Consider the following 20,329-nt stretch of genomic DNA (forward strand, 5'->3'; position numbering starts at 1 on the left):
TGGATTTGATTTGATTTTATGTTTTTTTACAAGTGTTGATCCCTTGATTTTTACTGTTATATCATTAGGTTGTATGGTTGTCGTATAACAATTTACTGAATAGCATTACTCTATTATATTGCTACGAGGCAATTTATTATGGTATCTAGTTGTGCTTGAAATTAGACCAAAACTGAAATTTTATTTTATTTTTTTTCCTAATTAAATATGGGTCCAATAATCAAAGTCGAATGCATTAGTTAATGTGAGCGCTCGATCCTGATTCAAGGCCAGTGTAACTAAAAGACGCAACATTTTGCGGGTAAAAGGCAAAACATACCTGATCAGGTTACGTCCACACAAAAATGCAGTGGGCTGATAGGATTTGGGAGTTCTTGGAGTTGAAATTTAATTAGTTTGCATCAGCTAATTTTGTCATAATACGTACAGGTCGAACCATTGGGCGATTTGAAAAAACCAATTAAACTAGTTTTTATCATCTAATGCATAATTAAGAACCAATATAGTTCATTATCAAACGGGATTTTCAGCCCCAACGGGGCAAAACTTAAGGTAAAATTACTACTTGTTGAATGTTGGCAAACTGATGGAATAACTTTGTTTACTGAGATGAACTCGGACAATGCTATTAGAAACACATTTGCTACACAACACTTTTAAGAGACTAGGTTAAAGAAATTTTCTTAAACTGGTTTATAGAAAATTTCTTTCCAACTGAAAAATATAAACCTGAACTTTGTTGAGGCAATACTGAAGAAGTTTGTTTATAGAACACCTACACGGCTATGTACCTAGAGAACTAGTTATAAACAATTGCAGCTCATCATTCCTTTCACGCCTATACATGAGAACCTAACAGCAACCGAAACAGATATTGAACAGCAACAAGATGCCATGGTTGACATGCTGTTGTGAGTAAAATTTTTCCTGTGGCATGATAAAAAAAAATTGCCGTAGAGACGAACAGGCTGGCAGAGCCATGCCACCACCATCTGGGGTCGGATGTTCTCTCCTTGATCTTTCTTTTCCTCCTCATCCCCACTAGTCTGAAAGAAATTCGTTGTCCTCACTATCTGCTAAGGCTGTTGGCTCTTCTGCCATAATCGCCTTTTTTAGTATTGGTAGACTCTTCTCAACTACATTCTTTTGATTGTATGTGGACTCATTTTTTGTTACAGATTCCAGGGCAACTTGCTCCGAGTGATGATCTCCTTTGTAGCCAGTTCCATCATCATTGAATGGTTTCTTGCAGACACAAGAGTACGGAAACTCGTGAAACTCCCCTCGTCCTGGTCTCATCTCGTCTGGCTCCCCCATGAATCCTTTTTGGCATGACTTCACCTTTCTTGCAAATGTATCCCAATTCATCTGATGCCTTGCCATGAACAAAGAACTGAGCTTCTTCGCATTTGGTCTGATAGTCCTCTTATGACCCATGTACCTCCTTTTTACATGAAATGAAATTAACAATAGCTAGTTCAGAACGTAGAAAGAAAACAATACACAGAACGAGCAGAACAATGCATCAAGAAAAGCCAAAACTAACTGACTAGAAGTACAGTAATGACCACACACGAAGATGAGATAACACGAAAGCAACTGGTGATCCCCCCAACATTCACCAATAAATATAGTTATTCAAATCTGGAACCTATAACATTGCAACAAGACTCCACCCACCTCTATTCCATCTGGTGCTGGTTAAATTTTAAGAGAACAGCTCTTGGTATTGTGCTAGAGCTTAATTAGTCTAGATTATGGTTCACAAATCAAACGGAAACCTATATTTAGGGAATATTCTGTATTTGGAAACTGAAACTAGGGAAGAAGTTATACAAAAAGAAAGGTTAAATTTTTATTTTTTTTTTGATTAGTGAAAGGTTAAATTTGAAATATAAAGAGATCCCAACTTGGTCAAACATTTTGAAAGTGGCCTCGGGATTTCTAATGGAAGGACTACATTGTCCAAATCAAAAATGTTTTCAATGAAAATTTTGGAGCTTTTCAAAATTTAGGAATTAAATTGGAATCAACCCCTGCATTTCACATAGCAGAGGTATAGTTTAGCTGAAAACAGAAAACATACTTTGAAAGGATGACCATGCAGGATAAACTGGAATTTAAACACATCAATACCTGTTACCTTCACGAAATTCCAACACACATTCCCCTTATTCTTGAACCACAAAGTGTTATCTTTAGGGAGATTATTTAACTACTTGTCTTTAAGACATTAAATAACTGATCCAAGGGTTGGTTAAAACTGCTACATCAACATTTTGGGATGAAAAATGTAGTTTTAAGGATTACTTTTTTTTTTTTTTTGTAAGTATATTTTCTATCATTAATCATCAAAAATATATAATAAACCCCACGGCAAGTGACAGGTCCACATGTTTTTCCCCACCATATAAGAACAGGGAACCTATATCTATAAGACTGAAGTAGAGTATGCAGCACAAGTGACTAGGAAATTGTTGATGAGGGGTAAGACTAATCTTAAAGGGATGTGTATATGTTTCCAAGTAAAAACTGCCTCTTAAATATCACTTATTGTATAATTTCACTGAGTGGACAAAAATAAATACTACAAGGCTTCTCTTTTTTCAAATTTTCTTTTCTTTTCTACTCTCTTTAAGAATAGTGGGAAGGAAGAGTACAAGAGTTTGGATGATGCTCAAAGTTTGGCAGTCAACTTGAAGATTTTGAAGATACGAATGATTATAGGATATTAAACCTCATTGGAATCAAGCCAGGGTTCAAAACCATCTTCATGCTAACTAACTAACCAACATCTAATCGTTGCCTAGCAAAAACAAAAAACAAAAGAAAATAAATCAATACAAAATACTTTTCTCGAATTACCAGCTAAGCAACAGTTCTAGTGTTCTACAATGAAATTATCTTCCATTTTGTAATTATCACCAAAAGAAGGGAAAATATCAAATTAGCTACCTGTGCTTTGGGTCGTCATCAAATAGGTCCTTAGGTTTCTAATTTTGCCAAATAGCTCATGTTTTGGATTATTGTCAAAGAGATTCTTCCATCCATATTCCAACAATTCTTATACTAGAATGTTTATGAAATTTCAATCATGCCCAAAGGAAAAATGAAAAAAAGAAAAGAAAAAAAGAGCAAATAAGTGACCCACCACCTCGATCTCAACTTCCTTCTTTTTATATGATTTAGAGTATTTGTTGATAATCTGCATACTCAATTGTATAGCAGTACCTTGATATATATAATACCCAAACATCTAGATAATCTCTAGAAGTGATTTACATCAAAACAACTTCTATCTCACCTATCAACCGTATCTCTTAACATAAAGACCTAATATAATTACAACTCAACAACTTGACATTTATCTAAAATAGGAAGACACTTGGTCTAACTCAACTACTTTAGCTTTATCACTAGAAGATAAGTCTTGTGATCCAATACTTTTATGTTCTTTCCTTCTTCTTCCTTCTTCTTTCTTCTTCTTTACCTCTTCTCCTTTCGTTTCTCTTTCTTCTTCCTTCTTTATCATGTTATGTTCTTTCTTCATAAATTTTCTTCTCTTCTTGCTTCTCTTTTTTTTTCCCCTTTCTTTCATTCTCGGATCCTCGTCTAGTCTCGTCTTCTTCTTCTCCTCATCTCAACTTGGAACAAGGTCATACAACTGAGGTGGTGGGTCGCAAAGGGGTTGAGTCGGCCCCTCTGAAACCTCGACTCCAACCCTTTCAGAAGGGGTGGGTCATGGAGGGATTTCCTCTTTCCCCCTCTTTTTGTCTTCAAAATTTTGTTCTTTGTGGAATGGTTAAAATTTCTCAAAAATGGTCAAAAGGATCTGTCTGATAATGACCCAAAACATAGTACAAAATAAAATAAAATAAAATAAAATTGAAATCCTTTTTTGGATAAGGAAAGAAGATTCATTTTTTTTTTTTAATAAGTAATAAACGTTTTATTAAAAAAAGCGTAAAGCACCCCTAAGTACACAGAAACTACAAAAACAGCCTATAATAAGAAAGAAAACCCAACAACCTTCAAAACCCAAACCCTCAAACCCAAAACCAATGGAAGACCCCAACCCTACACCATGTGCGCCTTGCCTTTCCTACACCAGGAGGACGCGCTAGAATCACCAAAGTTGATGGAACTTGCTAGATTCAAAACTTCCCTCCTACCTTTGGTCTTTGGACATATTGCCTTAACTCCTCGATGGAAGTCCTTTTCAATGGCTTCCAAAATTGCCAATGGCAGATCCAAATCCTCATGACTATCCAACTCCCAATCCAAAGCCAATTTGGGAGGTAAAACACCTAAAGGGTAAGGAGAGTCACCATCCTCCCCATCCCATATCTTGTCGTTCTATTCCCACGCAACCACATCCCCAGACAGACCAAAACCTACTAGCCACTTTTGGGATTGGGTCAAACCATTCACTCTGAACTCCTCACCCCTAATGGCGGTCGGAAAACCCGGAGTCGACGCAGACACAACCGACACTTTGTGTGTTAACCGGGCTCAGGTTGAGAAATCCCTACCGAAGAAAACCCCTCACCGAAGAGGGAGACTAACCCTTATCCTGCACTGGAAGAACAACAACTACCTTCTTGGCTGGATCACTCAGAATTAGAGATAGAAACCCCTTCTCTTAAGCTGGCCTCAAAGCTTCCTGAATCTTGTCCATATGCACTTCTCTGGCTTCTCTAGCGAAGCAGTAGTGTTTCAGGAACAGCTTAGAGTTCGACAATACAGGAGAAGAGGAACACAACCTCTTTCCCAACTCAGCCGCCACTGAAAAAAACTGAGAGGAGGTGATGCAAGACTGAGAAGAAGAAGATACTTGCAGAGGCAGCACGTCGAAGGAGCAAGCAACAGCAGAAGAGGAGGCACCTAAAGAAAAAGACCCAACAACATTACTTACTGGTGTCGAAGAAAGTATCTCTGGAGATCGCGGGGGCGGGGGGGTAAGAAAACCTAGAATCAATAGGACTCAACACCGAAGACGTCAACCCCAACTGCTGAATTACAGAGTCCTCGGAGACAACTAGGAGAACCACCGAAGATGACTCAGGCTGGGCAGGAACAAAACCGGGTTCCAAACCGGCCAAGTCGTCCAGAGACCCAAGAGTAGAGTCTATTGAAGAAGACCCAAGGCCTGCAAAAAAATTCTTCACCACGGCCTTAGTCCCCACCTAGTTGCCTCATTTGGGCTTTAGACCTAGCCTAGCACACTGGAACCCGGAAGCTGAAACCCAATCCAAAGCAGCCCAAAGCCACTCAAGAAGCTCCTTCCACGAACGATAAAGCCCTAGCTTCTTCTTCTTCCTAGCTTCGCCGCCATCAAGGAAGTAGACTGGATTCGTGTTCTTCACCGTCGACCCGTTTGGTTGCTCCAAATCATAGCAATTCACCGCCAATCTTCCATCTTCGACCACCCTACACCACGCCTCCGAAAGCAGATCCAGCCCACGCAGCTCTAACTCTGAACCCCGCAGCCCAGTATGCTTGACGTGAGAAACAACTTCCTCCCGAACCACTTCCACAAAGGATGGAGAAACCCCACCCAGACAACTTGATAAAACACCCCCCTTCTGTAGCCCCTCCGATGTAGACGCCTCAGAAACCCAGCATCCGAGCCTTAGATCCAAGAAAAGTGAGCATCTTCCCCAACTCACCCACAACCCGAGACCAGCCCCTACCTTCACGGCCTTCAAGGAGCCAAATAGCCCCTTTTCGACCACACTTAGCGTAGGCTACCACCTCAAGTAGCGACTGGCCTTGTTACCACTCCCTCGTACCATCAATGCTTTCACATCCTCCCAAAAATACTTGACAAAGTCCTTCCCTAGAGCCTTCACAGCCTCATCGACAATGGCCATCAACCACGTCGAACCTTGGAGACCCAAAAAAAAAAACCCACAAAACCCCTTCCTCTCCTCCAAGCGCAGTTCAGACGCTTCTGCCTTCGCCGAAAAGGAGAAACATTTAGCTTCCACAGAGAAGCATCGACGCTCCATCTTTTCCAAAACTGAAGAGCTACAAGAAGAAACACCATGGAGACATACCCACGAAATGACCCCTCAGCACCACCAGCCAAAACCCAGCACCAAGTGAGCTCGAAAAAAGTAAAAAACAGAGAAAACCCAATTGTTGCACCCAGCAAAACAAACTAGAAGAAAGCTCTAGCGGAACGCGCCTACACGTGCCACTGCTAGCAGGGGGAGGAAAAAGCAAGCGTGGGAGACGAAGAGAGAACGGAGAAAAAGGGAGAGAAGAGGCTTCAAAGCATTATTTCTGATAAACTAATTAACTAATGAAAGGCGGCAAAAATCTCATTTCAAAAGGGCAAGGAACGCAACGCAACCCAAGTACACAGGAAGAATACAAGAAACACCCAACAAGATCAATGAGGAAAGAGTGCAAAAATATACAAAGCTATAGATATTGGGAAGGGCATTCACAAAAATCCACTCAAAGAGTGTTTTAAGAAAACATGGTTGTAGCTCCGCACTCATCTTCTCTCAATCTTCAAAACTTCGAGCATTCATTCCTTTCCAAATGCACCAAATTAAACAAGAAGGGATTACATGCCAAACAATGTTAAAATCATTCCAACCAAACCTTCCTTTCCAGCATGCCAAGAGTTCCACCACCTTTTCGGGCATAACCCACTCTTTTCCAAACATTTGAAAAAACAAATTCTGCAACTCTCTCACAATATCACAATGAAGAATGAGATGATCAGGTGTTTCCCCACTCTTTTTACACAAACAACATGAATCGTTTACTATGATGTGACACTTGCGGAGATTATCCATAGTGAACTCCCCAAGGATGCTGTCCAAGTGAAAAAGCCACCCATAAAGAAGCATTAGACCTCCAAATGTTCTTCCAAGGAAAAGAGAAATCAACGTCGGAAAGGAGAACTTTATAAAAAGTTTTGACCTCAAAGGATCGTCTCTTCAAAGGAATCCAATAGAGCTTATCTTCATCCCTCGACCTATAGGAACTCACACTACTTTACTGTTAAAACAGTTTCTCTCTTGCTCATCTAAGTGAGCGTGCATAGAGTATATATAGAGGTTACACGATAACCTTGATTACAAGATAATTCTCATCTTTAGTTTAGATATACCTTAGATAGGTAATACTAATCTAATATAAAACCTAGATAGAATTTAGAATACAACTAGAACTCTACATAATAATTGATCTACTCATCCTTATCAACCGGATGCACTATCAAAAGATTCACTAGGACTTTTGAGTAGTTTAGATACACTAGAATTATGATGTGCGTTAATACCCTCCCTCAAGTTCAACAGGAGTGAACAAAAGTTGAGCTTCAAACAAAGAAGATGAAATCTGTTGGAGACTAGAGGCTTGGTCAGCACATCCGCCAGCTGGTCAGAACTTGGAATGAAGAGGATTACCAATGACTTGGCATCAACTAGTTCCCGAACAAAGTGGAAATCAATTTACACATGCTTTGTACGTGCATGGAAAACAGGATTAACGGACAAATAGGTGGCACCAATGTTGTCGTACCAAATTTTTGGTGGAGAAGGAAGCTTCAGTTTGAGATCCCGCAAAAGAGATTCGATCAAGAGTAATTCTGCTATAGTGTTTGCGACGGATTTTTATTCAACTTCTGTGGAGGACCGGGAGATTGTTGGTTGTTTTCTAGAACTCCAAGAAATTAAATTGGAGCCAAGAAAAACACAATACACCTCTGTAGAAGTTGGCCATTTGGGCAACCTGCCCAATCTGCATCTGAGAATGCTTGAAGAGATGTTGAAATAGTTTTCAGCCGAAGCAGCCCATGAGTGATGGTATAGTTGAGATACCAAAGGATCCTCTCGACAACCTGCCAATGGAGTTTGGTTGGTCGATGCATAAATTGGCAAACACGATTGACAGCAAACGCCAAGTCTGGATGAGTGAGTGACAAGTATTGGAGGGAGCCAACTGTGCTGCGGTATAGAGATGGGTCTTCCATAGGATCACCCGTGAATGCTAACAAAACCGAGGATGAAGACATGGGAGATGTGACTGGTTTTACTTCCTGCATGTTGGTTTTGTGTAGTAAATCTCTAATATACCGCTGTTGAGAGAGCAATAGACCATCCTTCACGGGTAGGACTTCAACTCCAAGGAAGTAGTGTAGATTTCCCAAGTCTTTAACCGCAAAATCAATGCTTAGAAGCTGCAATAATTCATCAACAGCACTAGGAATTGAAGAAACTATGATGATATCATCAAGATAGATGAGTAAATACATAGTTACTACTGCTGTGTGATAGATGAATAAGGAAGAATCAGCTTTGGAACCGATAAAACCCAACTTGAGGAGCTATCCACTAAGTCTAGAAAACCAGGCCCGAGGGGCCTGTTTAAGACCATAAATTGCCTTGTGCAATTTACAAATGTGCTGAGGATGATTTGGATGAATGAAGCCCTTCAGTCAAGATACCATGCAGAAAAGCATTCTAGATGTTGATTTGCTTGACTGACTAGCTTGCAGAATAGGCAATTGACAGAACAGCTCTTATTGTAGTCGGTTTTACCACATGACTAAAAGTCTCACCATAGTCTAGACCCGCATGTTGGTGAAATCCCTTAGCAACCATCCTTGCCTTGTGACGTTCGACAAATCCATCAGCCTTTCTCTTGAGTTTAAAAACCCATGCAACCTACAACATTCTTGGCTGCTATTGGAGGAACAAGAGACCACGTGTGGTTTTTGAGCAAGGCATTAAACTCAACTTGCATAGCATTGCGCCATTCACTCACCTTGACAGCATTAGAGAAACAAGTAGGGTTCTAAAAGGGCAGATTCTGAGAGTAATGCCAGAGGGAGAGGATATCGAACCATGCCATCTGTGAGTTGCCGAATCTATCGAACATTATTCTAAGATCTTGTTTGCATAGAGTGTAGTCTAGGAGGTGTCGGGTCCACAGTTTGGACTGGAGAAACATCTGGCTCTACCTAAATTGAAGAAGAGCTAGTAGGAGAATTGGAGATGCTAGAATTATTAGGGAAAGATAAGGGATTTGGAGTGGAACCCGAGACACTTGTACTATTTAAAGGAAGAGAGAATGAGGTGTAAGGAGGAGAATATGAAGAAGATTGGGCTGACTGTGATGAGTTCGGAAAAAATGGAAAAACATTCTCATAGAAAACAACATCACGAGAAATATAGAGCCTGTTTGGTTGCTTGTTTTGAAAACAGTTTTCTGTTTTCAAAACAGCAAAACAGGTTTTATTACTGTAGCTAAGCGTTTGGCTACTTGTTTTGAAAACAAAAACAACCGAAACAAAAACACCGAAAAACACGAAAATTGAAAACATGTCTAACTTGTTTTCAAAAACAGTTCTCATTTGTATGTTTGCGGGACAACTAAACGCGCCTTATTTTAAGTGCACAGTAACAAGGGAATAAGTGTTGATCTGGGGTTCGATTCGTGGGAATGATGAGGTAATTGAAGCTCAAATCCAGCGAGACCAGCTAAGAACAATTGTGCAAACTTGCGGGAATCGACCCAGTAAACATAGCTTTTCCTAGGGGAAATTTTGCCCTGTAATCTGTTGCCGGCAAGGTAGAGGAGGCGCAGATTCTCCATCAGGAGCGCCGGAACGGTTCAAGAAGGCGCGATGGTCGCACAAGGAGAGGGCGCCGGCAACGTCCCCCTGAGAACTTGTTGGCAGAGATGTCGAGGTGCTCTAGAGCCAAGCAATTGTCGAAAGAGGGAGTAGCCACAGAGAAATTGTTGGACAATTGTTGGAGGTGAGGTCTACCACTTGTGATTTCCCTTTCGTCCCTGTCTTTCGGTACCTACCACTGTCTTTCTTTTCTTTTTTTCTTTGTCATTTCATTTAATGGGTTTTGTAGGTGAGAAATCTGATTCTTCGAATTTATGGGATAGTTTGTTGGTAATTAGGTACTGGGTCTCATGGGGATTATTACATTGTTCCATTTCTTTGGGTTAGTAAGACCACTGCTCATTACAAATTATTCCTTGACTATCGCATTTGGATCATTGGATGTTCATCATGTTCTTGAGATGGTATTTATGTTTTGTTAGTTTGAAGAAATTGGATGTATTTATAGGAGGAAGATGGGGACGGGACATTGTGGAAGTTGGACTTGAGGTTGTAGAATCTGTAGTTGACATGAGAATGGGTAGGGATCGAAGGTGTTTGAAGAAAAACCTCAATGAAACAGATGAAGAAAATAGAGGACGTCTAGTCGTATAACTATGATACCGTACTGAATTTTGAAACAATGATTGGATTGAATTGTTTTCCCGTGTGTTTTGGGATCTCTTTAAGTATTGATATTTATAGAAAGTTATCCTTCTGATTTTTAGAAGTGGACTGATTTTTATTATTGTTTTTTACTATTAGATGTTGTGAAGGCCTGGAAAAATTGTGTTGGGCTATATTCAAGAAGTTGTGATGAAATTGATCGGTTAGATACCTTATGGAGAGCTTGATGAGGAAGATGAAGAACCATATACAATGATAACATATTGGATGGTGATGAGAAGCTACATAATGGAGATATTGGGGGTGAAAATATAGTTGATGTTGGAGTTGACGTACACGTTGAAGATGGTGAATCCCCACGATGGACAAGTTAATGTTTCTGGACGATGGCATCCAAATAAGAGACATTTTGTATGCGACATGAAGCAATATGCTTGGTTTGATTTCTTTGTAAATAGAAACTGTTTTGAAAACAGTTGTCCAAACACCTTAACCACTGTTTTATGTTTTTAAAATTGTTTTCAGAAACAGTTTGCCAAACGCTTTTTTAACGAAAAAACAACAGAAAACGGTTTTCGGTTTTTGTTTTTGAAAACAATTCTTAGAAACAAAAACAAAAACCAATTTGCCAAACAGGCTCATACATACGGCTAGATTCATGGTGATAGCATTTGTAGCCTTTATGATGGGAGCTATATCCTAAGAAGACACATTGTTTGGATCGAAGATAAAACTTATGTGAATTGTAAGGTCGAAGATTACGAAAACAAGCACATCCAAACACTTGAAGAATTTATAATCCTGGGCCCAAGAGAAAAGCTTTTCAAAAGGTGAGATATTTTTCAACAAAGGAGTGGGCAGCCGATTTATCAAGTAACAAGAAGTGAGACAAGCTTCATCCCAAAAGATTTTTGGGAGAGAACTGTCAACTAGTAGTGCTTGAGTTGTCTATGAGATGTCTATGTTTCCTTTCAACGCACCCTTGTTGTTGATGTGTGTGGGGGTAGGAAACACGATGAATAATGCCAATGGATTGAAAATATGTATTGAGGTTGCGATACTCACCACCCCAATCAGTTTGTACACTTTCAATTTTGGTGTTAAGTAGTTGCTCAATCATGGTTTGAAATTTGAGAAATACAGACATAACGTCAGATTTAGATTGAATCGGATAAACCAAGTAAACTAGCTAAAGGCATCAATAAAGGAAACATAATAGCGATTTCCATTTAAAGAAAGAGTTGGGGAAGGACCCCATACATCCGAATAAAGTAGTTCTAAAGGATTACAAATGCTTGTAGTTGAAAGGGAAAATGGCAACTAATGGCCCTTGGCCTGCAAGACTGGAGACCGGAAGTTGAAACTTGGATAGAACAAGGTTGACAATCCGAAGGGCTTGATGTCCCAATCATTTGTGCCATCAATGTGATATAGTCCTCTCACCAATGAGTGCTTGAGGAGTTGAATGCATATGCGAAGGAAAGAGTTGATAGAGACCATAGTTAAGTTGGCCTTGGTGGATTTGAATCCCGGTCTTGCAATCCTTGATAACAAAGTGAGAAGGATAAAATTCAAAGAAAACAGAATTATCAAGAGCGAATTGACATATTGAAAGGAGATTTCGGCATATTTGTGGAACATGAAGCAATTGTTTTAGAAGGAAATTGTGACAAGAGATAGAAATAGATACAGAACCAGAATGTTTAATAAACAAACCTTTATCATTGTCTAAGCGAATCTGATCTTGACCAGTGTATTCCTCGGAAGACAAGTTCAGATTCTATAAGTCATTGGTGATGTGATGCGTGGCACCAGTATCCGGATATCAATTTTCCTCAGAAGGCAGTGATGGAGATGAATAATACACTTGAGGATGTGGTGCAGCTAAGGTAGGATCAAGACGCTGGTAGCACCGAGGAGCAGTATGGCCAATCTTTCCACAAAGTTGGCAGATAAGTAGAGAGGGCGGTGCTGGATCTTCTGAGAAGTAGTTGCTACGACCACTACCACTGGAAAGAGGTCCTCTGCCCCAATAACTGGGGCCACCAAAAGAAGATCCACGAGGCACGGGTGCTCAAGTAGAAAAGTGAGCTAATGGTAGTGTTGGCTCATTGGAGGAAAGGTGATGTTCAATCCTCATCTCATGAGATAGATGATGCCCATATAATTCATCTAAGGAAAGAGGGTCCAACCAAGTTGTTACCGAGCTAACAAACGGATCATATTCGGAGCCGAGGCCAGCAAGGAGGTAGGAGACACTTTCAAAGTCATTCAGATGCTCTCCAGCAGCAGCTAGGTTGTCACTCATGGCTTTAATGAATTGAAAATATTCAGTGCTGGAGGAACTACCTTTCTTGGACATTGCAAGTTGGTAGTGGATCTGCATAACACGAGATCGGGTTTGAGAAGCAAACATGGTGACTAGAGTTGTCCAGAGATTATGGGCAATAGCACATCCTACGACGTGGATGATGAGGGGCTCTGTGAGCGTGGACATTAACACGCTGAGAATCATCTTGTCCTGTTTACACCAGGCAAAGAAATTCGGATTTGCCATGGTTGTGGGTGCACCAGCAGCAGTGCTAGTGTTCGAGATGATTTGGGCTGGCGGATTAGAAGTGTCGTCCAGGAAACCATATGCATCTTAACCTTTGATATAAGCCAGAATCTGAGTTCTCCAACCCGTGAAATTGGAGTTGGAGAGCTTGATGTTCAAGTTGTAATTCATGTTGGGAACTGAGAAGATAACATTGGAAGAGGGAGGATTGAAGAAGGTAGTGGTGCAGCGGAAGAGATAGCGGAATTAGACATATTGATGGATAGGGGGGAGAAGGGGGTGGGGGGGGGGGGGGGGGGGGGGAAGGCGACAGTCTATGAGGTCTCTGATACCATATAGGAACTCACAATACTTTAGTGTTAAAACAGTTTCTCTCTTGCTCATACAAGTGAGTGTGTATAGAAGTATATATAGAGGTTACATGATAACCTTGATTACAAGATAATTCTTATCTCTAGTTTAGATATACCTTATATAGGTAACACTAATCTAATATAAAACCTAGATAGAATTCAGAATACAACTAGAACTCTTCATCATAACTTATCTACTCATCCTTATCACTCGGATGCACTATCAAGAGATTCACTAGGACCCTTGAGTAGTTTAGATACACTTAAATTGTTATGTGCGTTAATACGACCCAACCTATCGAAATGGAAAACATTGATGAGAAGAAACAACGTCCAACTCCCAATCATGCACCAATCGGATGAAATTCAAATCCCAATGCACCTTCTCCATTGTGAGCAAACATGTGGTCAGCCACCAAAGCATCCCTATCCCGAGCAATGCAAAATAACTCCAGAAAGATTTCCTTTAGAGGACGTTCACCACACTAAACGGCATGCCAAAACCTGGTCCGAGTGCCATCACCAACCTCTAAACTAACAAAACTAGAGAAGGCATCCTAGCCCCTCCTAATATGTTTCCAATGACTCGCCCCATATGGTTCGGAGACAACATTAGAGCACCAACCTCCCTGCCTGACTACCATATTTTTTATCCACTACTTGTCGCCAATAAGCCTCTCTCTCCACGACATACCTCCATAACCACTTCTCTAAAAGCGTCTAATTGAAAATGAGCAAACTCCTAATTCTCAAACCTGCAAGATTAAGCGGAGTACCTACCTTCTTCCAGTTAACAAGATGGAACTTCGGCTTGTCATCCAAACCAACCCACAAGAAATCCCTCTACAATTTCTCTATCTGATTAGCAACACTTAACGACATAGAGAAAAGAGAAAGGAAATATGTATGGAAAGCGTGCTTTTAATCAACGTCATCCGACCACCCTTAGAAAGGTAGAGCCTTTTCCAATATGCTAATCTTTTCTCCATTTTCTCAAGAATAGTATCCCAAATAAATATAGCCTTGAATGGAGCACTCAAATGAAGGCCCAAGTATCTCAAGGGCAAAGACAAAACCCTACAACCTAGAATACGAACCAAACCATCCACATTCTACCAACCAGAACCAATTCAAATTTAGCCAAATTAATCTTCAACCAAGAGGCCGTTTCAAAACAAAGGAGAAGACAACTCAAATACAAACAAATATCTGAAGCAACTCCACGGAAGATAAGGGTATCATCCGCAAAAAGTTGAGAGATAGATAATTGGTCATTGTTCCTAGTCCCCAACGACAAACAATAAATAAAAGCCCTCATTCACAGCAGTTGACATCATTTGACTCAAAACTTCCATAACAATCACAAAAAGGAGGGGGGACAAAGGGTCGCCTTGTCTCAACCACAAAAGCTATTGAAAAAACCATTAGGAGTACCATTAATCAAGATAGAAAACCGAACAGTAGATATCCAATGCGCAATCCAGCCCTACCATTTCTCCCTAAAGCCACATCTCCTTAACATTTACAACAAAAAATCCTAACTGACGTGGTCATAAGCCTTCACAAAGTCCAATTTATGTAACACCCCCGATTCATCAGATTTGAGACAACTATTCTATGAAATTATTGGCGATAAGAACCGAATCTAAAGATCCGACGACCTTTGATAAAAGTATTTTGAGACTTGAAGATGATATTCTCCAAGATAGTTTTCAATCTATTATACAAAACCTTTGCAATAATTTTATAGATACCACTTATCAAGTTGATAGGGTGAAAGTCCTCAACAGCCCCCACTTTCTTCAGAATAAGAGAAATGAAAGTCTCATTCAAGCTTTTCTCGAACTTGCCACGCTCATAGAACTCAAGAAAAACTTTCATAACATCCACTTTGATAGCCTCCCAACAAGACTAGAAGAAAGCCATAGAAAAGTCGTTTGGACCTAGAGCCTTATCCACATTCAAGTCTTTCACTGCGTCAAAAACCTCCATTTCCTCAAAAGCTCGCTACACCCAAGCTACTACCCTCCTCACTAATAGAGTGGAAAGGAAGACCATCCAAATCTGGTCTCCAGATTTAATTCTCAGTATGAAGTTGTGAAGAAGTGGACTATAATCCTTAACTTCCATCAGATTAGAAGAGGTGACAACTTTTTTTTTTTTTTTGATAGGTAAGTAGAAAAATTTATAAAAAGCATAAAGGCGCCCCTAAGTATATAGAAGATATACAAAAAGGACACCAAAACAGGGAAAAAAAAAAAAAAAAAACAGAAGGAAAGCCAAACACCCCAATAGGAACCAGCCCACAAAACGCAGAGGTGACATCATTGACAACTAAGTTCTCTATCTTGTTACTATTTCTATTAGAGTTCTCCGCCTAATGGAAAAACTTGGTATTTTCATCCCCCTCTCCTAATCATAACATCCTTGACTTTTGCCTCCAGCTCACCTCCTCCAAAAGAAGTCTTCTCCAGCTCAACCGTAGCCGCGTTCCTTCCTCAATTTCTCCACACTAGAAAGCGATCTTTGTTCTTCAATCCCATCCAGACCTTTTATTTCCTCAAGAACAGCCCTTTTGTTTTTTCATCACGTTACCAAACTCCGCATCATTCCACATTTTTAGTTCATATTTTGGAGCTTTTAATTTCTAAGCCAAAACCAAGCTAGGACAGCCACAAAAACAGTAGGAGCTCCACCATTGTCTTACCTTCTCAACAAAGCCATCAGTTTTCAGCCACATGTTTTCAAACTTAAAATAACTTTTGCCCCTCTAAAAATCCCCGCAATCAAGAAGTATAGGAAAGTGATCTGAGAGAACTCCAGGTAATCGGCTCTGAACCACATTCAGAAAGTGATCCTCCCATTCAGGGGAAAAAAGAAACATGTCGATTCTAGACCATGAAGGAGAAGCATGATTACTAGACCAAGTGAAATTCCCACCCTAGAGGGGAATATCCACAAGACCCCGCTCAAAGATAAAGTGGGGACTCTTCCATAGAGATCGAGAAGCTTGTTGCTCCCGATCTCTCACTAGGGAAGTGAGTCATGTTAAAATCGCTCCCAATGCACCAAAGAACATCCCACCAACTTCAAACCCACCAGCTCCTCCCATAACAACCAACGATCAACATCTGAATTAGGGCTATAAAAACTAGCAAAAGCCAAACTCAAACTGATCGCTAACATTTCTGAATTTATATGCCATGGAGTAGTTATCCACGCAACCTTTGACTTTTTTCACAATTCTCCTATCTCAGATCAATAAGGTACCAGCAGAAGCCCCCCTAGAATCCAACTGACACCAATCTAGACGTGCCCACCTCACAAACTCGGCATTATACTCCTAAAAATTTGTTTCCAGTTTAGCATCCTGTAAAGTTACTATGTCAATCTTCCATGTTCGGAGAAGATTTCTTAACTCACTTCATGCAACCCCCACATTCCTAAGGAGAAATTGGATAATGACTAAAAGCACAAAGAGCTAATTTGATATTTTCCCAAAAAAAAAAACAGGATTTTCTTGTGCTTGTGTATATATTCTAAGTCTTGTCCACCATTCTCATGTTTTGTTTGGTTACTGCAGTAAAGTTTGTCAGCATCAGCATTCTTTGCGAGCAAAGTATAATCTGCTCATTCATTCTTTCAAATCAACAATAACAAATTAAGCTTTAGCTTCAACCCCCACAAGGGCAAGAAAAAGAAAAGAAAAGAAAAGTACCAGATATCTTACCTTCGGCCAGCAAGAATCTTGGCCATATTTCCGTTATTGTTGGTGACAAATACATCACTCTCATCACAGACAATGTAGTCAACGGCAGCAAGGCGAGAAGAGAAAGGAAGAAAAGGTTTCAACTCTTCATTGGCCAGCACCTCCTTTGTATAGAAGTTTGGGAAGAGTTCTCTGAGAGGCCGCAAAGTCTCTTCTCCACCATATATTTCTCCAGATGCAACATAAAGGTATGTGTCGTTTGCAAAACCAAGTGCCCGTAGCATCAAACCCACTTCATGAGGAGTAAGTGGGCATTTCCCTCGTTTCCGCTCTCCCTCAGGGCTTAAATCCTGCAAAAATAACAAGGGTAGAAACAACATTTACTTCAGATTACAGGAGAGAGAATATACATTTCCTTTTATAGGCAAATACAAGCCACAAAACCATATAAGACTGAACTTGTGATGTCACCCTCCACTAAACTCCCTATTTATAAGAGATGTCATTTGGTCTGAAGACCAATAGATCGAATAAATAATAAGCATCCATCTTCACAAGCATGGTACTCCTTATCTATTGGTATTGAACAGCAAGGTAGTGCATGCATTTTTGAAATAAATATTAAAGGACAGTGATCTTACCGGTAATGTGGCCCATCGTTTTCTTATTTCACCAAGCTCGAATCTTTCTTTTTCACCCCCACCATAGTAACACCCAGAAAATGCTAGCATATCAGGTTCAAACCTGTCATTAGAATAGTTTTCAACCACAACTAATGAATCCAAACATATGTGCAGAAGTTCAATTATATGTATAGACGTTTGTCTATAATCGTGTATGTGTGAATTTCTGAATGAATGTTTGTTTAACATTTCTATGTTAGTAAGAAATGTGATTAAAAGTGCTTGGTAACTTGAAAAGCACTTAGAGAGCCATGACAAAATGGAGCATTTTCTCTAGCTATATAGACCAAAAAAAAACAAACATAAGCACACTGCATATGCAAACATCTGCTGCTGGAGAGTATATAAGATGCATTTTCAAAATATTAGAGGTAAAGGTGGGAAAAATACCCCGTCCTATCATTAGCTTCTCTGATTTGAAATATTTGAAGGTCAATACCCAGTGCTAGGTAGAGGGGATCTCGAAATAAGTAAAACTAGATATTTTCTACATATTAATTATTGACTATATAGATCTTTTACGGCTGTGTTTACTCAGGAATGAATTAAATATTTTAATAAAAGGCAAATGCGAAGAGGAAGAGGAAACAGTTTGATTGTGGCTGATGCACTTTTAGTCGTCAAGCAGTACTACTGAACAACATGAGAACACAAGTTTGGGGTTTGAGGAGATGAAAGAATGTGCACTCGCGAAAAATTGTCATCTGTTTTGTATCCAATATGTACAGAGTGACAATACTAAGCCTGCAAACACAGTCTGCAATATGAGAGAGAGAGAGAGAGAGAGAGAGAGAGAGAGAGAGAGAGAGAGAGAGAGAGAGAGAGAGAGAGAGCGGGGCTGTGAAACATTCATTAAATTAAAATGAGTCATGTGTACATTATTTACCAGAGCCACATCCAAGCTGCTGCTTAAGATGCAGAGGTAAGTGTTCAAAATCCTAAGGAAGTACCAAATATGAAAAACTTAAAAAATTAAAAGCTCTGAAAGCTGACCTAAAAACGTGGAATGATACGCAGTTTGGTAAGAACAAAAGGGCTCTTCTTGATAATTTAAAAGGAGTGGATGGAATTGAAGAACAGAGATCGCTTTCTAGCAAGGAGAAATTGAGGAAAGATGCGGCTACACCAGAGCTGGAAAAGGCTTTTTTTTTTTTTTTGGATGAGGTTAGCTGGAGGCAAAAGTTGAGGGTGTTGTGGTTTAAGAGAGGGGGATAAAAGTACCAAGTTCTTCCTTCATGTGACTAACTCTAATTAAAAATGTAGCATGGTAGAGAATTTGATTATCAATGGTCAATCTCTTCTCAGCTCTATTCGAAGAACCAAAATTGGCAGCTATATTTGGATAGTCTCCTTTCCACTCTATTAGTAAGGAGGAGGCAGTTTGGTTGGAGCGATCTTTCGAGAAAATGGAGGTTTTCAAAGTAGTGAAAGATTTGAATGGGAATAAGGCTCCGGGTCCGAACAGTTTTTTAATGGCTTTCTTCCAATCTTGTTGGAATGTCATCAAAGAAGGTGTGAAGGTGTTTCTCGAGTTCCATGAGTGTGGCAAGTTCGTTAGTTTGAACGCGACTTTCATTTCCCTTATTCCTAAGAAAGTGGGGTTGTTGAGATTAAAGACTTTTGTCCTATTAGTCGGGTAAGTGGCGTTTACAAGAACATCACGAAGGTTTTGGCTAATAGATTGAAAACTGTCTTGGAGAGTATCATTTCAAAGGATCAAAATGCTTTTATAAAAGGTCATCAAATTTTAAATTTTGTACTTATCACCAATGAATGCATAGATAATCGTCACAAATCGGACTAGCCGGGAGTGTTATGTAAATTGGACCTAGTAAAGGCTTATGACTACGTTAGTTGGGATTTTATGTTATACATGTTAAGGTGTGATGTGGCTTTGGGGAGAAATGTCAAAGTTGGATAGCGCACTTTTATCCACTGTTAGATTCTCTATTCTGATTAATAGTACTACCGATGGCTTTTCAATAGCTCTCGTGGTATGAGACAGGATGATTCTCTGTCTCCCTTCCTCTTTGCGATTGTCATGCTATGAGTAGAATGATGTCCAGTGCTATGACTAGGGTTTTATTTCTAGCTTTTCGGGAGGGGGGGATGATGATACACTTTCTAGCTCCCATCTTCCTTTTGCTGGTGATACCATATTTTTTCTATGGGGTTGCACCAGATAATCTTCACTATCTAAAATGTATTCTTTGCTTTGAAGTCGTCTCAAGGTTGAAGATTAATTTGACTAAATTTGAATTGGTTATGTTGGTTATTTGCCGACTGTGAATGCTCTGGATCACATCTTGGGTTGTAGGGTTTTGTCTTTGTCCTTGAAATACTTGGGCCTCCATCTGAGTGCTCCTTTAAAGGCTTAATTTATTTAGGATATAATTATTGAGAAAATGGAGAAAAGACTAGCAGGGTGGAAAAGACTTTATCCATCCAAGGGCAATCGGTTAACGCTAGTCAAGAACACGCTTTCCAACTTGCCTACATATTTTCATTTCTCTCTTTCCTATCCCTGTCAATGTTGCTAATCGAATAGAAAAATTACAAAAGAATTTGTTGTGGGGAATGGCTTGGACAACAAGTATAAGTTTCATCTTGTTAATTGCAACAATGTATGTACTCTCCTTAACCTTGGAGGTTTGGGGATTAGGAGTTTGCTCACTTTCAATCAAGCTATGCTGGGAAAGTGGTTATATGGAAGTATTCTGTGGAGAGAGGCTTTATGGCAACAGGTCATGGATAAAAAATATG

General features: G+C 39.8%; 1 protein-coding gene across 1 annotated transcript in view; it reads right to left on the reverse strand.

The window, feature by feature from the left end:
• Positions 1–654: 654 nt before the first annotated feature.
• Positions 655–20,329, reverse strand: part of LOC133854376 (O-fucosyltransferase 29) — a 32,524-nt gene continuing 12,849 nt past the window's right edge. Inside the window, exons 7-9 of the mRNA XM_062290560.1 lie at positions 17,525–17,627; positions 16,905–17,233; positions 655–1,444 (exon numbers count right to left, since the gene is read on the reverse strand). Coding sequence (XP_062146544.1) covers positions 1,042–1,444; positions 16,905–17,233; positions 17,525–17,627 — 835 coding nt within the window. The 3' untranslated portion in view covers positions 655–1,041. The remainder of the gene's footprint in view (positions 1,445–16,904; positions 17,234–17,524; positions 17,628–20,329) is intronic.

This window comes from Alnus glutinosa, chromosome 13, assembly GCF_958979055.1.
Source record: "Alnus glutinosa chromosome 13, dhAlnGlut1.1, whole genome shotgun sequence".
NCBI classification, from domain to species: Eukaryota; Viridiplantae; Streptophyta; class Magnoliopsida; order Fagales; family Betulaceae; genus Alnus; species Alnus glutinosa.